General features: G+C 41.7%; 1 protein-coding gene across 1 annotated transcript in view; it reads left to right on the top strand.

The window, feature by feature from the left end:
* LOC138016418 (stabilin-2-like) overlaps positions 1 to 20,000 on the top strand; it is a 64,505-nt gene that overhangs the window by 35,455 nt on the left and 9,050 nt on the right. The window contains exon 3 of the mRNA XM_068863561.1: positions 2,623 to 2,767. Coding sequence (XP_068719662.1) covers positions 2,623 to 2,767 — 145 coding nt within the window. The remainder of the gene's footprint in view (positions 1 to 2,622; positions 2,768 to 20,000) is intronic.

Raw genomic sequence — 20,000 nt, 5'->3', positions numbered from 1 at the left:
CTAAAACTGGCAGTACCCGAGGATTGTTGGAGCGTAGACGCTAGTTGAAAAACACGAGTACAGCCCACAATAGAAATGTACGTGTCGAAAGAGTGAAAATAAGGAGAGAAAATAATTCCTTTTTAAAAAAGGTGATAATTGGTAGAAAGAAGCAGTTTACTACGAGTGTAACGTCGTTTGGAAATCGCCATACCGATCAGCATAGAGTTACACAACAAACAATACTTCATCACCTACTTTAACCTTGCCAAAACTTAAGTTGAAGGTTATCAATTCCCAGCAATCTTATCACAGTAACTTTTGGGTGTTTGGAATAGCGGAAAAAGTATTTTCGTTGGCAGAGTTTCGGTTCTTGACGAGGCTGCGGGTCGGAGAAGGCAAGTTCCGTGTTAATTTCAAGAATGGTCGCGATGCAAAAATTGAGTTCACGTTTCTGTCTCTCAGAAATTTTAACACAGCATCGTACAAAGAAAGCACTTCAACGAAATACTAGTTTCAACGTCCAATTGCATGTACCAGTGGGCTTTTGGGGGGTGTGCAATTCAGATAAATTGACTCATTCGCTGAACCGTTTGCACTAGGGTACTTCTAACAGCCAAGAACGGATATTTACTAGCAGCTTTTCCAAAATAAATGTATGATTTGGAAAGACCAAGAAATGTGTTACGATATGCCCAAATTGCATTGATCCCAGTGATTGCTTTTATGTAGACTTGCGATAACAAAATGCACCATTTTACTCTATCTCCGGAAGTGACAAGGCGCTAGATTTCAAAAAAGATTAAGAGCTTCGATATCTTTGGATACTATTTTGGAAAATAACTCACTATAGGTGTTTTTTAGGCATAATATAACAGAATTCGAAATCTGACGAGTGGCTACGGATTCTCGATATTTACAGAAATTGGCTCTTAAGTGCAGATACAATCGTTCAAGTGTAACGTTGACGTTAACGATGTTGTGATAAGAAATTCCAGTCAAATCCCTATAAGAGGTAGTCCTAGTATCGGAATGGCTCACACCAGTAAAGAGAAAAACTCTGATCTAGGCGAGCCTTTGGACAAGAACAATACTGCTCGGCTGAGCAATAAAACCACGATCGGGAAAGGCCACTAAATTTTTAGCTGTATTTAGTCTACAGAGAGAACAACCAATTGGCATGTGTACTTTTTGTGCTTGGCATTTCAAAGTTTGTACAGAAAGTGAATGCCAGTGCCACACAGCTTTTCAGTAAAATATTGGTTTGCATCTGACATCACGGCGGCCACGTTGGTCTACAGAACAATGAAGTAAATTGACTCTATTCTTATGCAAAACTTGTGGGGCCATTTTCTATTGTTTTGTACACCAACATGGCCGTCTCATCACGTGGATGCAAACCAAGAATAGATTATTTCAGAAAAAAGTGCTTTGTAGGGATTTTTATTCACTCGTTACAATACTTTGGAAAACTCACTCGTTTGTTAACCAAAGTATCTCAACAAGTGAGTAAAAACCCCTACAAAGCTGTTTCTATGCTGTAATTTGTTTATTATACATATAACGAAGAATTAACGAGAATTAAACATTTCCTTGGAATCAATTATGTTTTTCGAGACTGAAAAATTCAAGTCTGGTATCTAAGTAAACGAGTACTGATAATAAAACAAATCCTGTTTGCTGTCCAGGAACAAGTAGCCATATTGGAAGCGCGTGAGATAGTCTGGCCCGTGTGACAAAACGACGGGGTGGGGCGGGAAATATCGGGAGAGAAAAACCGTTTTTCTTTCCCGATTCCAGCCCCCCCCCCCACCCCACCCTGTCGTTTTGTCACCCGGTCCCGACTATAACACCCACTTCCAATGTGGCGTCTGATAAGTGCTACGTGTCGGCGACAACAACATCAACCGCCTGACAAAGAGCCTACATAAGCTTAAATATCACTTCCCTGGAAAATACAAATGCAAAATCCTTTCGCTTGTCCCTAATGGCTGTCAGATTCAATCAAGTAATGGCAGCGCTTCACGCTGTGCAAAGACAAATTTGGACTCTCTTGACTTACACTGTTTATAGAAATGTTAAATGTTTCTACGTTTTCGATTGCGTCTCGATAAAATAATCTTGTGTTAAACCCAGAGGAACAAAAGGGGAAGCCAAAGCCTTGTTTTCGAAAAACAAACTTCCAGCGGGTGCTGATTTCAAGACCGCACTTTTCGGAAGCCATTTGAATGCTTTGCTCCGATTGGCTAAGTGATTCTACTCTGAACGATGATTGGTTATATTTTTCACGTGTGAACAATGCTATACACGAAGCTGATTGGACGTATCACTTTCTTCACGTGATAGAAAAACATAATTTTATTTGCAAGATTTATCGTACAAAACTCTTGCTATATATATAATATAAATACATTCCCTTTACGGAAACTGACAAAAATTCCATCGCTGCTACTTTCTCACCTACCGAGTTTCTGTGCCCAGAAAAATAAGACTGATACTTTAATAAAGTCATTATCACATGCTAGTCGAGCGTAAGCACAGTATTACAGGGAGAGGCATAGAATGACCACTCCAAAAAAGGGCCGCAAAGAAACCCCTTAAAGGTTCTAGCTTTGGACCTAAAAAAGAGTGCGTTTTTTTAAGTTTCTTGCCAGGTTCTTCCCATGCCTTACATCCCCATGTCGCAATGGAGGTACATGTGTTAGTGAATCAGAACTGGAAGTGTTCTCGTGTGACTGCCCACTTGAAATCACAGCATTGCCTTATACTGACGACACGTGTAATGTTGGTAAGTTTGGAAATTTGGGTTCTGGAATATGGGAGGGAGTATGATGTTTCTGTGCTACTAAACATCCTAATTCGAACGCGAGCATAATGCCTTACATATACATATCGATGCATACGTAAATGCTGAGGGGCTAGGCCTTTGGGATCCAACATGAAATCCTAGTAAAAGAAAGGACTAGTTCCCCTATGTAAAACGTTGTAGTACGCAACACGTAAACTGCATATTTGCACCTTTGGTTAAGCAAAAATACTTTCGATTTGTAGTAAGCGAGTAACTAAGATATGATCTACTAATCAAGTTGTAGTTCGACAGGTCACGTTAATCAAGTGTCACGCTTTCCTCAACTCTATTACACTACTACGAAAACCACGAGGTGGTCTTTAGATATCTGCTTTACGATGCTCAGATTTGTTCAGACTACAGTCAAACCTCTAGTATCGAGCGCCCTCTTTCAAGGGATCACCTTCTATTTTAAGCGATCACCTATCAATTTCCCCAAATTTGCTTCCCACATTTACTGTAAATTTGACCTCTACTAAACGGTCACCCTTTGGATTCCCAAATGGCTAATTTTATTGTATTTCGCCTCTATTTAACGGTCACATTGTTAGATAACAATAATAAATGGCATATTTTTTGTCAGGAAGATAAGCGAACCGTGTCCAGATCCTTTCACAGCTCAAACGCAACCACGTCTCTCTGGTGGGTTAACCAGAACCCACGTCGAATTCCGCTTTTACTGGTTTCCTTTACATACTCCCAAGGAATCTCAAGGCCAAAGCCACCACCTCCGCTTATTCGTTTCCCTTTGACTATGGCCTTTCCACTCTTCATAGGCCTCTTCTTTAGTAAACCCGTAAAGCCATAAACTGTGGGACATGACCAGTAACATCGAATTTGTTCGCTAGTTAAGTTATTAGGATGAAGTTCAACTGTCTGTCCGGTTTCCACGTCATCAGTAATTTTTCTTCGACCACTACTGCATTTAAATATGGAAACCCATCGATGCCAGAATGTTGGTTTTACCTATGACGTCATCGACCGTGCGTCCACCCTCCCCCCCCCCCCCCAATGTATGGCAATGTGACCAGTATCACACTCGTTTACAGCATACATCTTTGAGATTGGACTTCCAGTGCAAGGTAGGTGCTGACCAGTATCACGTGACCATATCACTGGCTCAAGTTTAGAGCCCATTGAGGTTGAGAGGTTTTTTGGGTGTTGACCACTCACAGGTACTGGTTTTCTATTGGATCGCAGCCTCAAACCAGGTTACCTCACCTAAACATAAACGAGGCTTCATTTTTGCGCGCTTTCTGTGGTTCGACGCGGCTACATGGCCATACTTCTTAACATACCTCATGTTCAGGTGGTCTCAAGCCAGTTTGACATATAGAGGTTACTTTATGGAAAATGCGCCGTACGATTTTTATTCACGAGTTGAGTAGTATCAGAAAACGAACTCGTTCGTTTTCTGATACGAAACAACGAGTGAATAAAAATAGTACAAAGCATTTTCCATGCTGTAATGTGTTTATTTCATAGGTACTGAGGGTTTTTTTTTTCGTGGTAGTGTTTGATAGACAAATTTATTTCGCACAAATAGGAGTGGGGCGATGAAAGCAATAAACAATGGTTTAAAATCGCCCAACCGACAATGTATTTAATAAAATTTACAACAGTTGCTGTGCTTCAGATATTCCAAAGTAGTCCAAAGTAAAGAGTGTTTTTAGTTCGCCGCTTGTCAAAGCTATCAGCGCTTAAGGTTGATTTCCCTTTCCTCACTTCTTTAGTTGTTTTTGTTTGGACTAAATAATCTCTCTGATTTTCTCGAATACCAGGTCGTTTGTTATGCTTACGGAATAGCCCTTTTTCTTCAGTTGTCGTTCCAAGGTAGCCACTAAACTTCGAAGGAAAGTCGGCTCGTACTCATTAGGGACTTTAAGATCTACGACGGCGACGTCGACGAAAACGTCACCTCAAAATAGAACTTTGCTCTAGTAAAAGTCTTCTGCGATTATTCCATCTCGTTCACGGCCTACAATGTGTGCGAAGTATCCTAAAAATAAATTGGTACGAGCGGTTTCAGACTGAAAATAGAGAATGAAAGATTCCCTGTTGCATGCTCACGTTGTCGTCAAAACCTAAAATTTAGTGATTTCACGTCGTCGTCACGCAGAGAACTGCAAAAATATGAGCTAACATCCGTGCTGCACGTGCAGCACGATTATTTATGCTCTTTTAACCAATGATATCGTTGTTTTGTGGCGTTTTCGCCGACGTCGTCGTCGTAGATCTTAAGCTCCCTATTGACGTCTTTAGTGCAGACGGAGATGATAAATTGGTTGATGTATTCAGTATTCATTCAGCTCAACCGCTGGAATAACTTCCATTTTCCTGTCTTCCACTTTCGTTTTCAAAAGTCGTTTAAGTACTAGTGCAAGGGTTTCAACAGGTTTCCAAACGCGAGAAAACATTTGAAACCACGAGGCCGCAGGTGGAGTGGTTTTATTGTTTTTAAGCATTTGAAAACCTGATGAAACCCGAAGCACGAGTTTTTGAAATTTCTTCTCCAACAAAGAAAATTAGTTTAAATTATCATTTCAATAATTTTTCTGAATTGAAGTATTGTTTTTGGTACGGAATGTGAATTTGTCACCTACTTTCTGCTCTGTGACAATTTTTGAATATTCATCAATGTCATGTTGTTCCCTAGCTGTTTGTCAGGTCTGAATGAACACGTTGCTTTGCAAAGCAAATGGCAAAGTGCACATTTAGACCTCTGAGAAGAGCAAAAGTGTGTGGCCAGCGCTATCCCGAGGTAACGTGTGCGTCTAGTTAAATGCAGGAGTAGGTAGTGCCATTTTAGGTCGGAAGTGTACAGCAAGGTTGGAAGCGAACCAAAAGACGAGGTTGCCACCATTGAGCGAGAATTTTTGGGGAGTTTAATAACTGTACCTTTACATTTAACGTCAGCAGTATATAATTTTAATTTAACTTTAAATAGGTTTAAAGTTTGTTTTGTAAAATTTGTGATTAAATAAACTTGTTCATCGTCATGTGTTTTTCTTTCTCTATGGGTATGCAGATTAATAAAATTTCCATCCATGTTTGAAAATATTTCCAAACATGCCGTGGTTTTCAACTCGTTTGTCATTGGGTTTCTAAACCCATCCACCTGACCAGAATGAGATGCTCTGGTTGGGTAACAGCTGCATGAATAATAAATGAGTTTGAGAAGCAATCGTTCATCTCGTTCAGTTTTTTGAGTGGCATTTCTGTTTTCTTGTTCTAAAATAAATTCCTGAACTGAGCAAACAGAAGCAAACCTTCCCTCGGCCATTTTTCAAAGCTCGCGGTTTTTGTGCAACGGCTGTCGGATGACGTTTCATTCCATACGTTGTTCATTCATCACTAGTGAAATTTCTTCGTTCGCATTGCTGATTGGACGAACAATATTTCTTCACAGTGAAATTTTGTCGTTCGTGTTCCTGATTGGCTACATTTAGATTCAGTACGAATTTTATTCACCGTGATTTTCGTGGATAAATCTCAGTACCTATGAAATAAATCATGATAGCTGTGGTCCACACTGGTGACTACGCAGTTATTCAAGTCAATTATTGGAGGGATATCAACTTAAAGCTATGTTTACTTTTTATTTGTTTAGAGCTGCTTTTGCCTCTGTATTGCAAGGGTGAGGCTAAATGGGTGGGTGGGTCGTGGTCGTGAGTCGTGGGTCGTGGGTTGTAGGTCGTGAGTCGTAGGTCGTGGGTCGTGGATCGAGGGTCGTCAGTTGTGGGTCGTGGGTCGTGAGTTGTTGTGGGTCAAGGGTCGTGAGTCGTGGGTCGTGGGTTGTGGGTTAGGTTTGTTTGAAGATAAAAAAAGATATATATTAGCTCCCTCAGTGCTCGGTCCAAATTTGCAATTGCCCGCTCACGAATATTTTCCCCGAACACCTTTTATGAAACGTTGAACAAAGGAAAACTGTCTCCCATTAACTATAAACATTTTTCCTTCTGGTCCGGCAAACAATTTCGGTAAACATTAACGAAAGTGCTTGAAAGTACATGCTTAACATTGGCGTGCGCGTTTGCCGAGAATGAATGCATTAATCAAAAAATAAAACTGTATTAAACTCGCTTGTTTGTTCCGGAACTCACGCTAATGGAATAACGGAACTCACGTTACCCAACAACTTCGATATAATGATCTACTGCTTTTTGTCGGCATTTCAAGTAAAAGAAAAGAACAACTGATCAACTTTTGGGAAACACGAAAAAGCTGTGTCATGGCTGGAACCAAACTTAAGAGTCATTTTCTAGAAAACATCTCATGGGATTTTTGTCTTCATGTTTGGTCATGATGTATTGATTTCATGAAAGCTAAGGATCAGCCGTCGTGCATCCGCCTCGTAGCGACTGTTCGGTTGTTCGTTTGGTAGCGTGGGAATGCTCAAGTATGATTGCTTAAAAATAGCTGAAATGCCCGTCTTTGCCAAAAGCCTTGCAGTAGCAGCCTTCGTCATGGAGGATACGCCGGTGAGTTGAACATTCTTACATCAGAATTGTTGTGGAACGTTAATGTACATGGGAAACCAGTTAATTGTAGTCGAATTCCATCGTCGTCTGTTTGAGGGAAGGAAATCCACTGCTGCTGCTGTGCGAAGCGGGCGGCTCAATGGATATTGAACGAGAGGATGGCCACGAGGTATTCGTTTCATTTTACATGCCATCAGTATAAAACAAGGACTGCGGACCCGGACTGCGGACCGGGTATAAAAAGTGGACCAGGTAATTATAAAATGCAAACTGAACACAAAACACTGTGAAAAAGGCACAGAGCAAAGAAATAGCAATAGGCTAACGACCTGAAATGAAGTCCGACATGAGAATGGTGGAAAAAATGTTTCGCGCCATAATTATCAACCATAGGGTTAAACTGGATATTTCTAGGCTTCTCAAAACGACGATCAATAGCTCACTGAAGGTTTTCGTTGAAACTGCAAAACGTTTGTATGTTGTATTTATCAGAGGTAAGACACGAAAGTAATTTATGAAATCCTTCGCGGGTCACCAGCTTTACGTTTGAAAATCGAGAAATTTGACGGAGATGATTTCAACAGAGTTTTGTTTTGATCCGAGACCATGCAAAACTAACTGGAAGTGTGGATATATATATATCGAACACCACGCAAAGCGAAAACAAAACTATCTTGACCCCATCTACAAGCCTTCTTATTTTCCCACGAAAAATTCAGAAATATTCACTTATGCACATTCCGTGCACATGACGTCATGTGCCTTGTCTATATCGATTGACAGGGCACATGACATATCTTCTGAACAGATTCCACTGTGATGTTCTGACGGGGATCTCGATCTATTCGCAAAATAAATACTTTTTTGCGATTGATACAACTTTTTGTTCACCTCATTGTCGCACGGGTCCGTCTGTAAACAGCACTCGACCAAGAGAACAACTGTTATAGTCTGTGTCCTGATTTACGCGTACACACTACCGACTTTATCTGAAGCCTCTTACGCAGACTTTGGAAGTAACGATTGCGTGACGAGCCAAAACACTCTACATGTGTGTTGAATCCATCCGTCCATCCTGGCTCGAACTACGACAACAACAGTCAGATTAATATAAAAGATGGAAATATACATAAAGTTAAAGTTTATGCCAAAATTGTTTCCGTTCTTCCCCATAACAATTTTTCCACTCTAGTGCTTAACTTCTTATGCGTTAATTGTTGATTTCAGTTTACAGTGTCCCCAATAAGTGCTCCAGCGCTAGAACGACTAGACACATAAATAAAGTTCCTTCCCTTCCTTTTCCTTTTAAATCCGTGGAGTAAATTTACAATTTTGAGATAAATTTTTTACTCTCAGGCCCTGTTTCAATGACGTGTTTACAAGGCAGCTAGGGTTACCCTGGCGCTAGGGTAACCCTATCTGAGTGCTAGGGTACCCTAGCTCTAGCTGCCTTGTAAACGCTCTCGTAGGGACAACTCGCCTGCCCGGGAAAACTTTTTAGTAGTTTTCATTGTGTTTGCGATGCTGGCGGTTACCAAGCACGCAAAGTTGTCCCGGTTGGTAGGGTAACCTTACCTGTGAGATTTTGCTTGTAAACCCGGGCTATCTTTGACCCTTCTACTAGGGTAACCATACCCTAGCAGTAGGGTTACCCTACCTGCTTGTAAACAGGGCCTTACTTTCTCTAGCCCAGTCGATGTTGTAACTGAGCATTTCTGTGTACGTGACAATGTTTTGACACGGAATAAGAGTACCCAAGGCCTTTTTCAAAATCTGTATCTGGGCCAGTACAAACCTAGTTTTGTTGTAGACTCCATTGTTGAAAACTCAGGCCCTACTTCATACCTAGTCCGCAGTCCGCGTTTTATACCGGGTCTGCAGTCCGCAGTCCACGTTTTATACTGACCGTTTTTACATGCTAACTGCAGCCGTATTCCATTATCCCGGCAGTATTAATAAGTTTAGTTCAACTCGTATTCAAGTATTACAAAGACGCTTCCTTGCGTTGAATCACTAAAATAAGCTTGTGAATTTCAGCTTCAGTGCTTGCTTTAAAATATTCCGCTCAGGTAACTGAGATAATGCCACGTCTTTGATGATTCAAATTTCAATGGGATAGTCAGTGACCTGCGAATGGAACCAAAGACTTAGAGCGGTGATTATTTATTGAAACAAAATACCAATGTTAAGCATTTGGACTTACACTTTGAAGTGAATAGACTTTCCACGGTCTCTAATGCAATCTTGGTTGAGTGGCAAACACGATAATGCCCAATTATTTGAGGAAGATAGGGTTTTCCCCAAAAAAATTGGACAGGGGCGTATGGCTCTCTTCCCAAAACCCTAACCCCATTTATGACCTGACCCTTGAATGGCGGCAAAATGGCTCAAATTGATACCCTATTTATGACCAAAACGGCTGAAAAACCATTTGGACCCGAACAGACCTATATCGCCCATACAAGGGAGTACCCCCCCCCCCCCCGGGTGGTCATTCAAGGTATGTAAATTTTTCTGTGAAGGTTAAGGCAGACAAATGAATTGCCGCTTTCATAGCAAGGTTAAGTTCCTAAATTTTTTTTTCAGTAAACTATTTTACACGGTATCATGCGTTTTTGATTCATAATATTTTGGAATTCAAATTTTCCGCGAAGTATTTTATTATTAGATTCCCTACGTTTCCCATACATTTACTGTAATTTTCTCCGTGTTTGTCCCCAACCAAGTTGGCGTCAGAAACCGTGAAAAGTTCTATTCTCAATAATGGACCTTTTTAATTTACCTTAATTTTTCCTTGTGCACCTCAAGTTATTTTTTCCTTTGTTTGGTTTTTGTTTCCGTGTGAGGGAATCTTTTTTGTAAACTATCTTTTCCCCCCCCCGCCCTCCAAAAAAGGCCTTCCGCCTCTGCATGTGGGAATTTTAGCTCACGTGTTTTCTGTTAAGACTAAAATGTAAACCGTGTTACTGCGCCATTACATCTAAGTTAAAAAAAACCTCCTTAGTATCGCCTTTTCAACAGTCAACAATCCCCTCATTCGCAAAAGACGACATAGCTTGGTCTAAATAGAGTTAATACTGAATTACTTTTTCTAGCGCTGCCAGACTCCAACAAGTGCCGAAAGCTCCCCAACGAAGTGAAGAAACAAGACAGAAGTTTACGAAGCTTTGTGACGCCCTTCTTTCCGCTGCAAAGCCTCCTGCTTACTATTCAGCTAAGAAAGATTTAACCAAATTCATTGACGAAACACCTGAAGAAAGGAAACATTGAATTACCTGGATGACCGGGGGATGACCGCCGAACATTCATCTTTCCAGCATTTGCGCCATGGGGTGGTGCACCCAAGATGAACCAGGCAGAGGTTACACACGCCAGTTGGGCACATAGAGACCAAGAAAACATGACCCTCCTGGATGCTGCAGAATGTCACGTCCGTGATCGTGTTCTACTTGAAACAGAATATGAAGGTACCAAGCCGGCCTGGAACTGGACCCAGTCTTATGCAGAGACGAGCACGGGAAACGGCAATTCAGCAAAGAAGGGCTGCCAGATTGGGCGAGGAGCTTTTGCGAGAAGATATCACTATTGCTGAACCAGAGCTTCAACATATCGGAAGGAAAGTTGATCCAGCTTGTAGTCATCACGCAGACAGTCGACTACTTCAAAGATTATCGAGCAGCTAGTACGGATCAAAGTCTAAAAATCTACAGGGTCTTGGCGTGATCTTGCCTCAAACGTAGGAGCGAATCAAGGAATCATGCTAAAATTAGAAGCCATAACAACAACTTTGTCAGTTCAGGGTCAAATAAGAGTTTTACTGATGTACTTTATTCCACTTTATCTCTGAAAACAAGATCATTCACATTTTGATGTATTACATTGAAACACGCCAGGTTAGCTTGGTACAAGAATCGGCAACCTGTGGCAATGCAACCAAGAAAGGACGAACTTCAAACACGATCTGCGCCAACACTTAAATAACATTTGGGTGCTCTAAACAAACTTCTGAAAACACAAGCTACTGAGATTTTCCCCGAACTCGAATACTTGTTTATTACGGAAGGGCAAAATTTTCTTGTCACTGTCGAGGCACAACGAAAATTAGTTGGGCAAACGGATTAAAAAAGCACTTGTTCGCTCGCACTTCAGAGGAAAACAAACAAACAAACAAATCAACTTTTTCTTTATGTCCAAAAGAGTACAGATAATTGTTATTTCATTCCAGTTGACTATAAAAATTCGATTTTCATTCCTGAAAAAAGGAAGAACCGATTAAACCACCTTTTAAAAATACCCATCCACTTTAAATAACGCATCCGTAAAAATAACAAACGGTTTAGTGCCCAAGGAAAGAATTTGTGTGCTAAGTATGAGCTATTACTGGTATTCTGTTTTGTCGTTGTCGTTCTTCGTTTTCGCTCACTCCTTTCGTTTCTGTTCTAGACATCATGTAAGCTTATCAGAGCTTCTAAAGATATGCCAAAAATTGAAATACAAAGAAAAACGCGGCTCTAAGCAAATTAAAAATAAACACTCAGCTTTAAGTTTACATTCCGCCGATGCTTGACTTGAATAACTGCGTAACCACCAGTGTGGACCACAGATATCACGATATGTCAAACTGGATTGAAACTAGCGAAAAATGCAGAAAGAAAACATCTTCCAAACCGTTTTCCACCTGAACACGAAAAGCGTTTGACTGTGTAAGAACTTTCGTTGATATATAGTATGGCCTTGTGGCCGCGTCGAGCCACAGAAAGCAGGCGAAAAATGAAGCCTTGCTTATGTTCAGGTGAGTTCACTTAGGTTGAGCCTTGGAAAAAAAGTACCTGGTCAGCAGTCAACTTCAAAAAACAGCTGACCTCGGTGAGCTTAAGCTTAAGCCCGCGATATGTTCATGTGATACTGGTCAGCAGATACCTTGTTCTGACAGGTGTCAATTAATCAAAAGATAGATGTCCAATATCAAAGATGTATGCTGTAAACTAGCACAATACTGGTCACATTGGCATGCATGAAGGGGTGGACGGACCGACGTACGGACGGTCATGACGTCATGGCTATAAAACCCAATTTTCTTGCATCGATGGGTTACCATATTTTCTTAACAATGGTGCTCGGCGCGCGCGGAGCTCCGCTATAATCAAAGAAAGGACATTTGGCTGGCTTTCTGAGCCATTTACATTGTTCGCAAGCACCCTGAAGGACAGATGATGCATTTTTTTTAGAAACACACTTACGAAATAAAATTGAAGCAAAATAACACCTTTCTGTGTAGTGGAATAATAAATCTCTCATTCGATGGTTTAACATATAATACTCGCGGACATTTTTCTCATTGCTGGTATTTTTCCTCACCCCTGCGGGGCTCCGAAAAATACTACGCACCTCGTAAAATATCTGAGCGTATTATATGTTAAACCATCGAATAAGATTTATTTACACTATAGCTAGTTTACAGCATATATCTTTAATATTGGACATCAATGTTATGGTCAATTGACACCTTTCAAAACAAGGTATCCGCTGACCAGTATCACGTGACCATATTGTTATATCCGGGGTCCTACGTTCGGTGCGCTTGCGTAGTAGGGCTCAGAAAGTGTAGTTCTGTTTTCTGTTCAGGTTCGGTTCTGTAAGCTGTTCTGTATTCCAGCTCTTGATATACTATGTACATGATTCACCAGTTATAACATTTTGGCGACGAGGATAGGATTCTCTCCGATTTCGTTGTGATATCCTTATTCTTCTTTGTATGATTTTATTCTGTGTTCATTTCTTCAATACATTCGTGCACATGGTTGCCTGCGCATTTGTGGTTTTCATCATGTCTTCGGCAACGCTGCTTGGCTCCGTCGGGGAGTTGGATCAGTCGATTGAGACATTCACCGCTTATTTCGAAAGACTGGAACAATTCTTTGAAGCTAATAGTATTGGCCATTATCCTGCTGATGCTACCGCGGCTGTTATTCAAGCGACCAACAGGAAAAAAAGTCACTGTAATGATTTCGGTAATCGGTAAGAACATGTATGGAACTCTTCGTGATTTATGCAGTCCAGAGAACCCGAAAGATAAAACGTTTGATGCATTACGTGATTTAATGCAGTGACATTTTAAGCCCAAGCGACTGGAAGTTGCGGAATCGTGTAGATTTCACCGTTGTTTTCAAGAAGAAAACGAAAGTGTTTCTAATTACAGTGCCCGTCTTAGACATCTGGCTTCCACGTGTAATTTTGGTGAATTCTTGAACCGCTCACTTCGGGATCAGTTTGTGTGTGGCATTCGCAACCCAGCTACACGGAAAAAAATCCTGAGCGAAGATCGCTCGTTTCAAGAGGCCCTTCAAGTGGCTGTTGCTGATGAAATAGCGGCCAAGGAGTCACTGCAAGTTCAACAACAATTACCTCAGCCTGTGAATTCAGTTACCAGGGATTCTTTTTCTCCTTCTTCTCGTGGATATACAGGTTTACAGTTTGGTTTGCAACAAGGTGCTCGTCAACCTTCGAATTTGTCACCGGCGACTTCTTGTACTTACTTCTCATGTGGTAGCCCAGATCACTTAAGGCCTAAATGCAAATTTAGAAATGCTGTATGCCGGAACTGTAACATAAAGGGCCATATTGCTCCAGTTTGCAAAAAGGGTGGTATTAACACCATGTGTTCTGAAGAAGAACTTGCACAAGAACCGGTATGTGAGAACGACGAACTTTATGTGGTTTATGACGTCAACACTATGTTTAGATCTGAAAATTCTGTGCAGCTGAAGATTGAAAACACTAATTGTTGAATGCAGTTAGACACTGGTTCCGCTTTGTCTCTTGCTCCAATCAGTTTCATTAAAGAAGTTTGTCCTGATGTCAAAATTAATCCTACAAATGTTATTCCGGTGAAACTGTGCGCCCTTTAGGAGAGGCTTGTGTGAATGTTGAGTACTCGGGATCCCAGTATTCATTACCCTTATTTATTGTGAAAGAAGGATCCTGTGCATTGTTTGGACGAAATTGGCTTATGCATATCAAGTTGGATTGGCAAAACCTGCCAGGTTTGAATAATGTTGGAACTTTGCCATCTGATTTGTCTACAATTCCAGCTACCTCTGGAGATCAGACATTAAATTCTGTCCTTGAGCAGTATAGTGAATTGTATCAACCTGAACTGGGGTGTTATACTGGTAAGCCTGTTGTGTTAAATGAAAGTCAAGGGGCCAAATTTCACAAAGCAAGACCAGTTCCTTATGCTTTGCAATCAAAAGCGGAGAGTACCTTGTTGAAAATGGAAAAAGATGGCGTTATTGACAGAGTTACTACTGCTGTTAGTGCTGCCCCTATTGTAGTAGTTGGAAAGAAAGACAGTGATGAAGTCCGTGTATGCAGAGATTTTAGCATAACACACAATGCATGTGCTAATGTCGAGACCTACCCTATGCCGCAGATTGAGGACATGCATTCAGCCTTGAGAGGATGTACTGTGTTTAGTGTTCTAGACATTAAGCAGGCCTATCACCAAATACCAATTGCAGAAGAATCACAGTCCCATCTGATAATTAATACTCACATTGGTTTGTTTGCATTTAAAAGACTACCAAATGGAACTCATTCTGGTCCAGCTATTTTTCAGAGAATCATGGACAGTTTGCTGTCTGACATTCCCAAAGCTGTAAGTCGTTTGGATGATATTCTTGTAGCTGGAACTGACCCAGAAGATCACCTTCGCACCCTCTCTCTTGTGCTGGAACGTCTTCGTTCTGCAGGTTTCAAACTGAACAAGACCAAGTGCAAATTCCTTCAGCAATCAGTAGTTTACCTAGGTGACAAGCTCGATGGAGAGGGCTTACATCCTACCGACGATAAACTTGCAGCCATCCGTGATGCTCCAAGGCCTACGGATATTACCACATTAAAGTCTTTTCTGGGACTTATAATGTTCTATTCAAGGTTCATGCCACATCATTCCACTGTACTGGCACCTCTTCACAATCAGCACAAGAAAGATACCGCTTGGAGATGGTGCAAAATTGAAGAAGATGCATTTAATTCAGCAAAGAACTTGTTACTGAATTCTCAGAAATTAGTACACTATGATCACACTCTGGCCCTGTTCCTTTCATGTGATGGTTCATCTTACGGTGCAGGAGCAGTTCTGTCTCACAAGATTGGTGGGTAATTCCCACCCGTGGCCTTTGCTTCTTGTACTTTGACAAGTGCCCAACAAAACTACTCCCAATTGGAAAAGGAGGCTCTGAGTATCATTTTTGGATTGAAATGATTCCGCCAGTATTTGTATTTGTTTTTAGCAGATCATCGACCACTGCTAACTCTTTTTGGACCACATAAACCTATTCCTGCTCATTCTGCAGCTCGACTTCAAAGGTGGGCCTTTATCCTGGCTTCATACAACTACAACATTGAGTACCGGAGCACTGTTGCACATGCTGATGCAGACAGCATGTCCCGTCTTCCTTCACCTCAGACATGGTCACCCAAGTGTGAGAATGTTGAATGCTACTTCTTGGATTCTGAGGTTGTAACCAATGTGACCAGTCAGATGATCAAGAAAGAGACCCAAGTCGATCCAGTGCTGTCCAAAGTGTACACTTATATTATTAGTGGCTGGCCTGGTGTTGTGGATCTTACACTTGTACCTTACAAGAGCAAACGAAATGAGCTGACTACCCAACAGGGCTGTATACTGTGGGGCACTAGTACTCGTGTTATTGTACCTCCTTCGCTTCAGAAGAAAGTTTTGGAAGAATTACATGAAACTCATCCTGGAATTTCCCGCGTGAAGGCATTGGCCAGGTCTTATGTTTGGTGGCCCAGCATCGACTCACATATTGAAAGAACTGTTTCCTGGCGTACCACCTGCCAGTCTCTGAGATCAGCACCCCCTACAGTTCAAATTCATCCCTGGATCTTCCCAGCATGGCCATGGTCCTGTATTCATGCAGATTTTGCTGGACCAATAGGTGGGTGTACTTACCTTGTTGTTGTTGATGCATACAGCAAATACCCGGAGGTGGTGAAAATGACCAGTACTACATCCTCAGCGACCATCACTGCATTACGTGACATTTTCAGTAGGCATGGTCTTCCAGAAATTCTTGTTTCTGACAATGGGTCACAGTTCAGTTCAACAGAATTTGAACAGTTTTCTGCTAACAATGGCATTATGCATCGTACATCTGCACCTTACGAACCATCCACCAATGGTCAGGCTGAACGAGTGGTACAGATTTTGAAGTCTGCAATAAAACAAGCCCAGGCCACTCAAACGGATGTGTCGGCTGTAATTGCCAAATACTTGTTGGTTTATCGAAACACTCCACATTCTACTACAGGTGAACCTCCTTCACTGCTCGTGATGGGTAGGAGATTGCGTACACGTCTGGATTTACTGACTCCTTCTGTTAAAAAACATGTTGAAGCTCGTCAATATAAGACCATGATAAGTCGCACTGCAAAAAGAGGCCTCCGCCAGTTCAATGCAGGTGATCCTGTCCTAGCACGTAATTATGGGAGGGGAGAGAAATGGATGCAAGGTGTTATTACTGAACTTCTTGGTTCACGACATTACGTAGTTGATGTGTCCCGTTCTTTGTGGAAACGGCATGTTGATCAACTCCTTAGCCGACCTGTAGGTGTAGTTCCATCGACCAATGACTCAGTGATTGATCAGCTGCCTGAGATGCCTTCTCGTATGGATACCTCAGGGGTGGATGACCTTCCTTCGATGTCAGATGAAATTCCATTGGCTGGTAGCTGTCAACCTTCTCCTGTGGACAGCCGAACACTGAGAGTTTCCAAGCCTCATTCAGATCTTGACACTGCTATGACAACTCTGCCTAGTTCCCAGTTGGACATTCCAGAAACTGTCACTGGTGATGATACTTTCAGAGCTCATTCAAGTTCTTCATGTGACATTTCCGTACCTACTAATATGAAAAAATGCTATCCCACAAGGACCAATCGGGGTCCACCTATCTATTTGCGAGATTATGAACTAAAGTGAAAACACTAGCTGACCTTAATGTTGTTGAAAACAACAGTTGTTCAGTTGAGATTAAGTGACTGCTTCCCTTGAAGGGGGAGATATTATATCCGGGGTCCTAGGTTCGGTGCGCTTGTGTAGTAGGGCTCAGACAGTGTAGTTCTCTTTTCTGTTCAGGTTTGGTTCGGTAAGCTGTTCTGTATTCCAGCTCTTGATATACTATGTACATGATTGACCAGTTATAACACATATCACGGGCTCAAATTAGACCTTACCGAGGTCAGCTGTTTTCTTGAAGTTGACCGCTCACCCGCGACTGGTTGTTGACTGGATCGCAGGCTCAAGCCATTGGCGTTCAGACACTCACACTCACACCTGAACGAGCCTTAATTTTTTGCACTCTTTCTGTGGCTCGACGCGACTACACAGCCATGCTACGTCATCAAAGCTCTTGACAGTCAATGCTATTCGTGTTCAGGTACGGTTTGGAAAATATATTTTTCTTGCATTTTTCGCTGGTTTCAATCCAGGTTTAACATAATATAGTTGTAGTTATTCAAGTCAAGCATTGGAGGGACATAAACTTAAAGCTGAGCGTTTATTTTTCATTTGTTTAGGGCTGCTTTTTGCTCTGAATTGCAGTCTTAAGATTTTTAATTTCAATCTACTAAGGTTGCAAGATGCCCGGACGGCCTATGTCAGAAGAACAGAAACGAAAGAAGAGAGAAAGAGAACGAGAACGAGAACGAGAACGACAAAACGGTACACCAGTAATAGCTTAAAGTTGGTGGGAGAAGTTACTCCACAAATTCTTTTCTTGGACACTAAACCGTTTGTTATTTCTACGGATGAGTTATTTCAAGTGGATGCATATTTCTAAAACGTGGTTTAGTTGTTTTTCCTTTGTTCAGGAATGAAACTCGAATTTTTATTGTTAACTGGAATTAAATGACAATCATCTGTATTCTTTTTGGACAGAAATAATCGATCTGTTGCTGGTTCGTTTGGCCTTAAAATGCGAGCGAACAAGAAGTTTTTTTACTCCCCTTCCCTAACTGTTTTTTGATGTGCCTCGACAGTGACAAGAATTTTGCACTTATGTTCTAAATGTTATGTATGGCAATTATGTATGGCGATACCGCTGGCTCAGGATCTCTAGTTGTTCGATTATTCAGTTATTGTTTGTTAACCAATCAGAATAAACCACGCGGTCAGTTGTTGATCCAACATGGCGTCTGTGTTGTAAGAGTGTATCAACCATGGTGTCAGAATAGAGGATAACGAACGCCACTGAACCGAGCATGGCCGAAGGATACGCAAATTCGTCGTACAAATGGCCAACTATGAACTGGGCTGCTGCAGACCTGAGTAAAGAATGGGAAAGGTTCTATCAACACTGCGAATTCACGTTTGGAGGAACGATCAGAAAATGAAAAGAGAAGGAGAAAATATGCAACCTTATGAGCTTAGTCGGCGACAAAGGCCGGGAAATTTACATTACCTTCCAGTGGGAAACTGTTCGTGTTGGAACAGGAGAAAGTGCTCAAGATGTAAATGAGAGAGACATACTCGAAAGAGTCGTCGGAAAGTTCAAAGCACACCTCGAAGCCAAGAAGAACCCGATTATGGCAGCAGTTAAATTTGACCGAAGACGTCAGTTACAAGGAGAAACCTTTGACTCCTTTGTCACCGATCTTAAGCTCCTGGCGCGTGGTCTGGACATGACTGAGTCGAATAAATTGATTCGGAACGCCATCGCATGCAAATCTCTGGACGAGCGAGTCAGGCAACGCTGCTTGGAGAAAAGTTAAAACCTCATCCTTGAAATGGCAATCGATATCGGTCGGATGTTCGAAGCGACTAAGGATGGAATGCAAGTGATGTCTGGCGAAGACCCTAAGGTGGAGGTCAATAAACTTGCATGGAAGGGGGGCTCGTCCAAAAAGCCCAAAAACAAGGTACCAAAGGAGAAAAATGTGCAAGTTCCAAAATGTGATAGATGTGGATACAATGCCCACAAGCCACATGAAAAATGCCCTGCTAGAAAGGAGTCGTGCAACAAGTGTAAGAAAATTGGACATTTTGCTAATGTGTGCAGAAGCAAGAAAAGCAATGTCAACTTACTAAATGAAATGGACTATCCTGGAGAAGGCTATTCTAGTGATGAGGAGGGTCCTGAAAGTGATGTGCAACTACTTCATGTAGCAAGCCTGGAAATGAATGGCATCCGTGACAAAACAAAAACCAGTGAAAGTGATGAATGGTGGGCGGTGGTAGAAGTGGGTAACAGTACTCTGCACTGTCAACTCGACACTGGTGCCTATGCAAGTGTTATCAACACTACTCATCTCAAGCAAGTAGCACCCAGGGCCCTGATCAAACAAACCAAGAAGACCCTGGTGTCATACAGCCAACACCGAATCACACCAAAGGGCTACGTCACTCTTCCCGTAAGATTTAAGGACAGGGAGTTAAATGTGAACTTCTATGTCATAGATAGTGAGCAGAAGCCAATATTGTCAGGTGAAGTTTGTCAAGCCCTCAACCTGGTTCAGCGGGTACATAATCTACAGGAACATGTAGATCCAAGCTTAAAGGAGCTACTCAACCAGTATCCAGATTTACTAAGTGCATCAGGAGCCATGCCTGGAACTTACTCCATCAAGATTGACCCCAAAGCAACACCAGTAGTGCATGGACCTCG

This window comes from Montipora capricornis, chromosome 9 (genome assembly GCF_036669925.1).
Source record: "Montipora capricornis isolate CH-2021 chromosome 9, ASM3666992v2, whole genome shotgun sequence".
NCBI classification, from domain to species: Eukaryota; Metazoa; Cnidaria; class Anthozoa; order Scleractinia; family Acroporidae; genus Montipora; species Montipora capricornis.
This window is presented reverse-complemented; position numbering and strand designations above follow the sequence as displayed.